Genomic DNA, 10419 nt, shown 5'->3' on the forward strand with positions numbered 1-10419 from the left:
GAGATTAATTCAACCTTTGAATAAAAGGAATGTGATCTTGGAAGTCAATCATAATGACTTACAAGAACAAGATTGGAGGCATCCAATAATGCAGTACTTGGTTGGTCCATCTTCGAAGGCCAGTAGAAAAGTTAAATTGCAGTCTATGCAATATATGATATATGGTAATGCTCTCTACAAAAGGGGGGGAGATGGCTTATTGTTGGAATGTCTAGGCCCAAAAGAAGCATTAACAGCCATGGCTGAGGTTCATGAAGGCATCTGTGGTGCTCATCAACCTGGTGTAAAAATGAGATGGTTGCTTCGAAGGCATTCCTATTATTGGCCAACCATTCTTAAAGACTGCATAGAATATGCAAAGGGGTGTCAGGCATGTCAAAAGCATGGCACAATAAGGCACGTGCCCATAACTGACCTACATGCAGTAGTAAAGCCTTGGCCATTCAGAGGGTGGGCCATGGATATGATGGGAAAAATACACCCACCTTCTTCGAAACATCATTGTTTCATTCTAGTGGCCACTGACTACTTCACTAAATGGGTCGAAGCTAAGCCATACAAGGCTGTAGACCAAACAGAGGTTATTGGTTTTATTAAAGATTTGATCCATAGATTTGGAATCCCGCAAACCATAACAGTTGATAATGGAACTGTGTTTGATGGGAAGATGGTGAAGGCTTTTGCGGCAGAATTTGGAATTAGCCTTGTTAATTCCACACCCTATTATGCACAAGCTAATGGTCAAGCTGAGTCATCCAATAAGTCCTTGAAAAAAGGAATACAAAAGGTTGTGGATGACAATCCCAGGGATTGGCATAACCTATTGTTGGATGTTCTGTGGGCGTATAGAACCTCACCGAGGTCAAGCACAGGGGTCACTCCTTATGCCTTGGTGTATGGACATGACGCAGTCTTACCAGTAGAGATTAATGTCAAATCTTTGAGAGTAAGATGTCAAGATCAATTGAATCCTGAACAATACCATCAAAGTATGTGCTTAGAATTAGAAGGCATAGATGAAGCCAGAATTTTGGCATTAAATAGCATTCTTTTCCAAAAGAAGAAAGCAGCCGAGAATTATAATAAGAAAGTCAAACACATTGGCTTTGATGAAGGTGATTTGGTATGGAAGACAATACTCCCAATTGGGATTAAAAGCCATAAGTTTGGCAAATGGTCACCTAATTGGGAAGGTCCATATCAAATTCATAGGGTTCTGCCTTTCGGAGCATACCATTTAAGAAATTTGAATGGTTATGTACATCCCAAAAAGATTAATGGCAGATATCTAAAACCTTATTTTCCAACCGTTTGGGAGACACAAGGGATAGAGTAAACACCATATGCAAAAACACAAAGCTTGTTCAAATTATATTCAAAATAGTGTGCTTTCATAAAGAATCAAGTACATTATACCACAAGTTGGCCCAAAAATCATTACAATGCTTTAATTGTTTTTGTACAATAGCTTTCCTATTACTAAGGGAAGGAAATAATTGAATAGCTGCAGCCATGTTTTCTTTTCGATCAGCCAGTCCTTGATTGGTGATGTGCAATTTCTTATCAGTTCGAACCAAGGCTTGGTTTACTGCAGCTAACTCCTCTTCGAGCTGAGCTTTCTTCTCCAGAAGTTGGACTCGAAAGTGGGAGGCAGAAGAGTGTTGTTCTTTCAGAGTTGATACTTCAGTATGCACCTGAGAAACAAAACTCTGGTCCTTAACCAGCTTATCATCCGCAGCTTTAGCAGCATGGCAAATGTTGAGATAGAAATCAATAGTAGCTGCAGCCTGAGATAGATGACTTGAAACACTCATGGCAGACTGCTCAGCAATGTTACAGCATTGAAGGAACCCGTTCCTGATGATAGGCCTTTGTAGAGCCTCGAAGGGGATCCTCGAAAAGGAAGTCAACAGTTGCAAGCATGTGTCCAAATCTACTAAAGGTACAAAAGGCTTGTTGCTGGAGGAAGGAGAACTCTCGAAGATTTCCAAAAGGGAGTTAGCCAAGGCTAATGGCTCAGCTTCAGTAGTAGAAGTAGGAGAGGTAGAAGGAATGTCAAAAAGACTAGCTAGTCTTTCTTCAAAAATGTCTACCTCATCCCTTGACATGAAGGGCATAGAGAGTGTTGTGGTGGAAGACACAAAGGGCTGCATAGGGATGGGAGAAACCGATGGAGCATCTTTGGCAGCCTCTATGGTCTTGGCCACCAGCAAATCAAGTGAGGAAGGGCTGGAAGTAGGCATTGGTGATGAGTCATGAATTGGAAAATTATCGGCATCCCCTGAAGGAGAATCAACTGCCATGCGAGATGAAGTAGCAGTAGGAGGAAGAGTGAGGATCGAAGAAACAAACTGAGGCAGATCAAGAGTCAAGAAAGGGAGGTATGGCTCTAAGCCAAGGAAAAGAGATGCAGGGATACTCGGCCTCGGTAAAGACGTATCGAATATAGGCTTAGGAAGTGGGAGCGTGATTTGAATGGTTTTCACGCGTTGCATCTGATCAACTTCGACTGAAATTGGGGAAGTTTCCGTTGGGAAGATTAATGCAGTGGTCGTTGCTGTAAAAAGAAGAAAATGTGAGGTAATGTCAAGTCTTAGTCTTGAAAAGTCGACAAGAAAAGAATAAAGGCATGCAGAAACTTACTTGTCCCAAGGAATTGTTGCTGCTGCCTCTCCTCAGCTCTTTCAAGAACAACTATGGCTTTGGGATATTCTTGTTCTACAACCTCATGGATGGGATCTTCAAACGAGCTGGTAGCTAGAACAGTGATCTTCCTCCTCTTTTCTATTACTTGAGCAATTGTCTCGGAATCAGAATCTTCGGTAAAATCGGAAGGAGAAACGGTAATTTTTCTTCTCCTTTTCCTTTGAGTTGGAATCATTCGCTCCTCCATTGTCTTCTCGACCTTTTTAGGTTGGGGTCCAGACTCTTCAAAAGTGAGCTTCTCCTCTTCTTCCCTAGCGGCTATCCCCTCTTGAGCCAATTGAGGGTCTCTTTTGTTTCTTTTCAAGGGAGACTCCTGTTCTTGATCATTTTCTTCTTCCTCCATCTCTGGAAGTTCAGTTTTTTCCCTTTCTAGCTCAAAGAGTCTCTTCTTCTTTTGTTGTTGACCACCTTCATAAAAGAAGGATTAGAGATAAGATAGCAAGCATTATATGAAGAGGTTAGAGAAAAGGAGAAAGGGGTACATACTTCGAGTGATTCTGGGAGGAATTGAAGCAGCAGAAGTAAACTGAGTTGTAGCAGTTACTGTAATTGGAATAGTGGAAGAAATGACAGTCTCAGCTTCTTTGGGCTTGGGCACATCCAGCACCTCCAATAGGTTTTGAGAGGAGATGGCCAAATAAACTTCCATGTTGCTCACCCACCAATTTTGATATCTCTTCAATTCAGTACCATGAGGGGAGAAAGGGATGAACTCAAAACTGGCCAAATCATCCATAAACTTGAAGGTTGCCTCTTCTAATCTCGATTTTCGAACCTTCAAATCCCTCTTAGTAAGACTCAGATTGGTGTTGCTGCAAAGAGGTATTGGAACTCCTTGTGTGAGGCCAAATTGTCTAGCAAATTGAGCAGGACAATAAGGCTCAGCTATGCATTTATAGGCTCTGGGGTTGGTGGTCCCAATAAACAGTTCCCTAGGGATCAGTAGGGAAGCCCACATATCTTTATGAATAGGCAAAGCACAGAGCCTATCACTAAGGAAGTGATTTAACCAGGTTGGACCTATGCTAGCTTCGAAGGGACGGAAACGATGATCAGGAAGAGCAGCTGGTAGTTGATGAAAGAAGGAGAAATAAAAGGCAAAAGTAGCTGGATAAAGTGAAGCATTGGCCAGTTTTATGCCATGAGTGAGGGAGTGTAGCCCAGAAAATTTAAGACATTTGGATTGTAGTTCAGAAAAATAGGCAAAGAGCCAAAGCTGAAGAATCCAAAATGGTCCCCCTTGATTGGCATCTAGGGGTTTCTCACAAAAGAGGGAACAAACTCTATATACATGACCCAGAATGTATGGGGCTAAGGCTATTCTTTTCTGCAAAACCAAGGCTTTGGCAAGAGGAGCAAATTCGAGCATGATTCTTTGGGAGGAGGTGCAGAAAAGAAATTTGCAAAGCCAATATAATAAAAAGGAAAAGAATTCCCTATCAGTTACTGGACCCATTCTTTTGTTCTCGACTCTAACAAAATCACTGTAAGATACATTAAGAGAGGGGAGGGAGAAAGGGACTACTAAGTCAGGAAAATCTGGTGTGATGGGGGTACCAATGGGGGATACTCCTAATAGGTGGCAAATATCAAGAACAGTGGGAGCCATCATCCCACACCTAAACTGAAAGAAATTGAAAATAGGGTTCCAGAAACATAAAGCAGCGGGGATTAGAAAAGGGTCTTCTGGGATAGTTACCCTAGATAGTCGAAGAGCATCAAGAAGGCAGAGTTCTTGAAGGTCCAATGTCCTAGCAGGGACAACTCGGTCGTACCATTCTTGCCACTCTGGTCTCATCGTGGGCCAGCATCGGTGAGGACGATTGACTTTCCAGCCTTGCCAGTCGAGACCACCTTCATACAGAAGGCATTGATTCTCCAAGCGAGGATATAGGGCGGGAAGCTCGGAAGGGATCTCCTTGAAAATAGGTCCTAGCACGTACTCTCGCTGCACATGGCGACGAGGGATAAAGAAACGCCCATCGATAGCACTTTTCTCATCACCCTTGTATTTCTCACATTCAGCATCAATAAGCCGCTTCAAAGCCACAGATGAGCTTACGCGCTCTATGGTCGGAACTTTTGATGGGGAAGAAGCCATTGATCGTGGGTTTTCGGAAAATATAGAAGGGAGTAGAGAGAAATGGAAATCCAAAGGGGATTTGAATGTGTAAGCAATTCCGGGGCACAGAGTGAAAAGGTTTTAAATAACTTTTGTGTGCGGGGATACATCTCGTAAGTCATTAAGTACTAAAACGTGCGAAAACAAGGAATCTCTTTCAACATCGATAATTTCTGGAGGGAAAAGCACATTGATGCCAGCTTCGAAGCCACATTTTGGCGCTAAAATTTCAAACAAAAACGGCTTCGAAATGCAGGAGCCGACTTCGAAGCATACTGCATGCTTAAAAATGTCTGAATATTCAAAGTATTGGTCTACTTCAAAAAATCTAAAGACCTGTTCGAAGTGATAACATTCGAAGCAAGCCCTAGAACTCTTTAAGGAAAAAAGGGCATTGTTCGGAACATCCAAACCAGTTATTGGTTTGAGCAAGAAGGAATTACCATAGTTTGCCCTTCGAAGCCAAAAGAGATCAGTTTCAAATTGATTGGCTATATCAACTATGACCATATATTGGTTACAGTTAATATAAAGTCATTGAAATCAAAGTACTAAAATGATATCTGCCAGAATTGTCAATTTTACTCCATGAATTGGAAGAAGACATGATTGGTTCTTTTAGTACTTCATTAAACAGTTGATTCGAAGTATGAAATTGTTCAATTCAAAGTTATGAGTTAGCTTTTAGAGATAAAAGGAAACAGAGTCAAACAGTGTTAAGTACAGAAAGACTTTGTTTATTACATTAAGTAACTCTATCTCGGTACAAATTCAAGCTCATAAAAATAAGGAATAGAATAAATAACAAGGTCATGAAATTTTGTCCAGCAATGGTCAACAAATTTCTGTTCTTTCTTTATTATTTCTTCTATTTCTTCTAAAGTCGATTGCATAAGCTGATGAGCCCTCACTTCATAATAGAGTTCTTCAGCCTTTGCTTCGAAGGCCTCTTCCCTCGATTTTTGTTCCAAGTCATCTATAACCAAACCATCCCAGTACGTAGAATCTTTATTCCTGAAGTCATCGAGCTCTTCGATGAGATTCTCTGCTTCATATTGGGTATGAATTCGGAGAGATAAAAGTTCATCCAGATTTTGGATGGTGATCTTAGAATTCTGATGCCAGTAGAGGAGCACTGGGAGTTGGTCCAAAAACAAATGGAGCTCTGCTTGAGCAAGAGGGTTGAGGACATGACCCCTAGTGAGGATATCACAAGCCCATTGGAAATTCTTAAGAGGAATATCATCCTCAAGAACATTGAAGGGCAGGTGGGAGAAAGCCGCAAGCAAAAGTTGAGCTTGCTTTCGCTCGGCTGGAGAAGGGGGTGACGGAGGTTGGTAAGGTGGAAAGACTTTGTCCATTGGAAGGGCAAGTCTTAGTTTTTCTGTCCAGGAAAGGATGGGAGGAGGAGAAGGAGAAGATGATTCTGCTTCAGAAGACGAAGGGGAAGGAGCAGGTGTTTCTATCTCAGAGGATGCAGATGCAGAAGAAGGTGTGGATGCTTCTATTATGGGAGATGGCACGGGAACAGAAGGAGCAAAAGCATTAATATAGTCAAGCCAATCAGAAGAACAAATCTTCGCCTTTTTGGCTAAAAATGAAGGGGTATACCCTTGTGCTTCTTCTGAACGTTGGGCAGGATGCATTATCTTCGTAGGCATGGAAGAAGTATACCAAGCCACAAGCAGATTCTCCTCCAAGCTACGTCGAAGGTCAATGGGCGCGTAAGGGTAGACCACTGAGCTTCGAGCGTAGGAGGGAAACTCCAAAGGGTCAGTAAACTCAACAAAATGGTGATTGATTCGCTCCCTTAGATCATAAGTCTCAGGAGTGGACCAGATTGTCCAGCCAGAAGCTCCAGAGGATGAAGAGGTCACAATTTCATCCCATGCAGAGGTCTGTGAAGAAGAGTTTCCTAGATCCATATTTTCAACTTGTCGAAGCAAAGGCTCGAGGGTAGTTCGATCAGAATACAAAGGGAGCTTAGGGGAAGAATTCTTTGTATCTGTAAGTTTGTAAACCAAGGGATTAAAAGCAATGTGTTCATAGTCCAGAGGTTTATAATCTACAAAAGCCTCCATTACCTGAATATAGAAGGGCGGGTAAAGGTGGCTAATGAATGCGTGGAGGTTCTTTCGAGGGGGAACAACATCACTCAAAGGCTCTTCATATGCTTGATCAATAGAAAGGGAAGTTGATGCAGCCATAACCTGTTCGAATACTAAGGTATTGGGATGTTCGACGAGTTAATGTAGATGATCTCCAAATGGATGACGGTTGTATTTCCAGAATATGGACTTCATACACGTTCTGGAAGCGCGGGAAAATTGCAATCCACTAATATCACCAAGTATTGGGTATATTAGTGCGGGGGGTAATGTTGGCTACATATTTTGTAAAAGCCAGTTACAGTTCGACACGTGGCATAGTAAGGGTAATAAAGGAAGGTTATTCAAGCCTTTAATCCTGATCGTACACGTGACAATAAACATTGGTCCTCACATGATCCGAGTAACACTAGATCAAATAAACGGGATGCAAGATGACGTGTCTTCAAACGGTTACTCATATTCAAATCTAAGTACAAGAGGGAAGCTCAACTGCCAGTAATGGCGTAATGGAGCTACTTGTAAGGAAGCATGACCAGCGATCATGGAGGAGCAGTTCGACAGTTCGAAGTGCAGTTCGAAGGTCATCACTGACGAGTATAAATAGCAGGGTAGCCCCCAGAAAGAGGGAGGGACTCAGACCATACAAACCAGTCATTTACTTCATATATTTTCTTTCCAGTCATTTACATTTCCAGTCCTTAAATACCTGTTCTTTAAATACCTGCACTTTAAATACTCGCACTGCACTTCGATTCATAGGAGTAGCTTCAAGTAGATTCAAGTAGATTGCTGTTGTAAACCTCTCCGAGGCTGAGTTCGGACCGTTGTAAGTGTTCATTTTTATGAAATACTTCAATTGTTCTTCATATTACTGTTATTTCTCTTAATTTCTCCTAAGTCAAGCCACCAGTAAAAGTCCTCTTCATTGAGGCTGAAAAGAACTAAAACACAATCGTCTGATAATTGGTTGGCAATTATAATTTCTGTAAGGACTGATTGATCCTTGCTGGCACGCTCACATTCACAAAAATACCCTTCGAAAAGCCAAAAAGCCAACAGATTTGTTTGTCAAAAAATGTCAAAATTTGTTTGTGTAATATTTACCATCAAATTTACACCAATGGTGAGAATAATATTAGTTCTTATACCTCTCAATAATCTTTTAAATGGTTTCTTTTTGTCAAATTAACTTTTAAGTTTAATGTTCACCGTACTTTTTACATTTTATGATTTAAGGTAATCCAAGATTCAAAAGTTTAACAAATAAAGTGACATTCTAATATTTTGTCAAAATATATGTAGAGAGAGGCAAAGAAATCGCACCAAATTTTATCCAATCGAATTAATATCTTAAAACTATGGAAAAAAGAAATTATTTTTTGAAATGTAAGTGGACTAGCATCATGTGTTATATAATATAGTTTGGAGGTCGAGTATCAACATCACTAATAATGGAACTATATAGTTTGGAGGTCGAATAGAGTTGTGAAGTGTTAGATTTTAAAACACTTACTAATTGTAGCGAGTCACCTAAGGAGAAGGAGAGAGAAATGGAGAATGAGAGAAGAAGAAAGAGAGGGTCTCACTTTTGTTTATATATTTTATTTTTCAAATTTAACACATATTTTAACACACCTTAACTTAATTTGTCTGTCTATTGAAATATCTATGCATTCATCAAATTAAAAAATACTTGATACACAAATCAGGTCTGTTTTGCTTATTTATACATTTTAGTAAACAATTTTAATACCTCCCTTAAAGAGATGCTTATATTGATATCTCAATTTGAGCGTCACTATTGTATGATAGAAATGCTTTTCCCTCATTCTCTTTCCTTTGTGTAAGAATTTGGGTCCGGTTAGGACCAAATTCAATGTCCATGTATTGTTCACCCGTTTTGGTGAGAATAGACAATTTTTTTGTTCGTGACTATTCATTGTGACTTCTTATTGGGATGTGCCCCATAAAAGGTGACCGTTGGGTCTATTTGTTCATGTATTTTCTCTCTCCAGTAAATACGACAAATATGTATAGAAGGGGGTCTTGATTGTGGAATCAATAACTCTATTCAATTATTGTAATAATGTTTTCCTGCTGAGAAAGAAAGTTCGGATTCACATGAGCTCGTAAAACATTGTTCAATTTTATCGGATTAAAATATGTTTATGATTCAATTTGCTTTTGCTTGTATATATTTTACTTACTGGGAAATGCTACAGTCCCCAGTACAGACGACTCTCAGTGTCACTCCTAATAACGTAGCAGCGTGTGATTAGTCAAAATTCAAGAAAAAAAAAAAAAAACCATTTTCACACCAATCAAGGACGACCCCCAGCACCCCCAGCTGGGGGTCTAAGTCATTTTTCTTACTTACACGCTGATTATTAAAAGAAACTTAATAAATCAAAATTTGGTTGGACATCAAGCATGTGCACACACAGGAACGGAGCCATCTTAGCATTACGGGGTCACCTAAAGTTTTGATAATTATAGCATGTGGGAACCGAGTTTATATAACCCAATACCATCGGGCTCAACTCGCGAATCGGCCCATTGAGCCTTATTCATCGGACACATTTCGTCGAGTTATATCTCTTAATTCTAAAATGTAGAAGTCAAGAGTGTGTTTGGTAACGTTTACGTTTTCAGTTTATATTTATAAAAAATATTTACAAAAATTTTATAAACTGATTTTTGTTTATTTTTTGTTTATTTTTAGAAAAACATAAACTGTAAACGTGTTTGGTAATTGACAAAATGTTTAAAAAAATTTAAAAATATAAAAAAGAGTGAGAAATAGCAAGTGGTGGCAAGTGGCGGCGGAAGACGATGGTGGAAAGTGGTGACGGTGGGTGGTGGGTGTTGGTGGTGGCGGGTTGGTGGTGGTGGTGGTGGTGGTGGGTGGGTGGGTGGGTGACGGTGGCGGGTGGGTGGGTGACGGTGGCGGGTGGCGGGTGGTGGTGGTGCTGGTGGCGGGTGGTGGTGACAGGTGGGTGGCGGATAGCGGGTGGTAGTGGGTGGGTGGGTGACGGTGGCGGGTGGCGGGTGGTGGTGGTGCTGGTGGCGGGTGGCGGGTGGTGGTGACAGGTGGGTGGCGGATAGCGGGTGGTAGTGGGTGGTGGTGGCAGGTAGGTGGTGGGTGAGTGGGTGACGGTGGCGGGTGGTGGGTGGTAGCAAGTGGGTGACGGTGGTGGCGGGTGGTGAGTGGCGAAATGCGGGTGGTGGCGGGTGGGTGGTGATGGTGGCGAGTGGTGGGTAGTGGTGGCAGGTGGGTGGCGGGTAGCGAGTGGCGGATGGTCGCGGGTGGTGGGTATGTGGGTGACGGTGGCAGGTGGTAGGTGGTAGCGAGTGGGTGGTGATGGTGGGTGGTGGCGGCAGGTAGATGGAAGGTGGGTGGTGGTGGTGGGTGGCTGGTGGTGGCAGGCGGTTGATGGTGGTGGCAGGTGGGTGGCGAGTAGTGGTGGCAAGTAGGTGGCA

The 10419-nt window shown here is 41.8% G+C and overlaps 1 protein-coding gene across 1 annotated transcript; it reads right to left on the reverse strand.

The window, feature by feature from the left end:
- Positions 1-876: 876 nt before the first annotated feature.
- LOC145822591 (uncharacterized) lies at positions 877-3192 on the reverse strand. The gene is made up of 2 exons (XM_082919973.1): positions 2644-3192; positions 877-2557 (listed from the first exon to the last, which is right to left on the reverse strand). The coding sequence occupies exons 1-2, from the start codon at positions 3047-3049 to the stop codon at positions 1392-1394; spliced, it is 1572 nt and encodes a 523-aa protein (XP_082776099.1). The 5' UTR covers positions 3050-3192; the 3' UTR covers positions 877-1391.
- Between the last annotated feature and the right edge of the window lie 7227 nt (positions 3193-10419).

The sequence above is a fragment of the Camellia sinensis genome, chromosome 3 (genome assembly GCF_055761805.1).
Source record: "Camellia sinensis isolate YWXY chromosome 3, ASM5576180v1, whole genome shotgun sequence".
In the NCBI taxonomy this organism is placed as follows: Eukaryota; Viridiplantae; Streptophyta; class Magnoliopsida; order Ericales; family Theaceae; genus Camellia; species Camellia sinensis.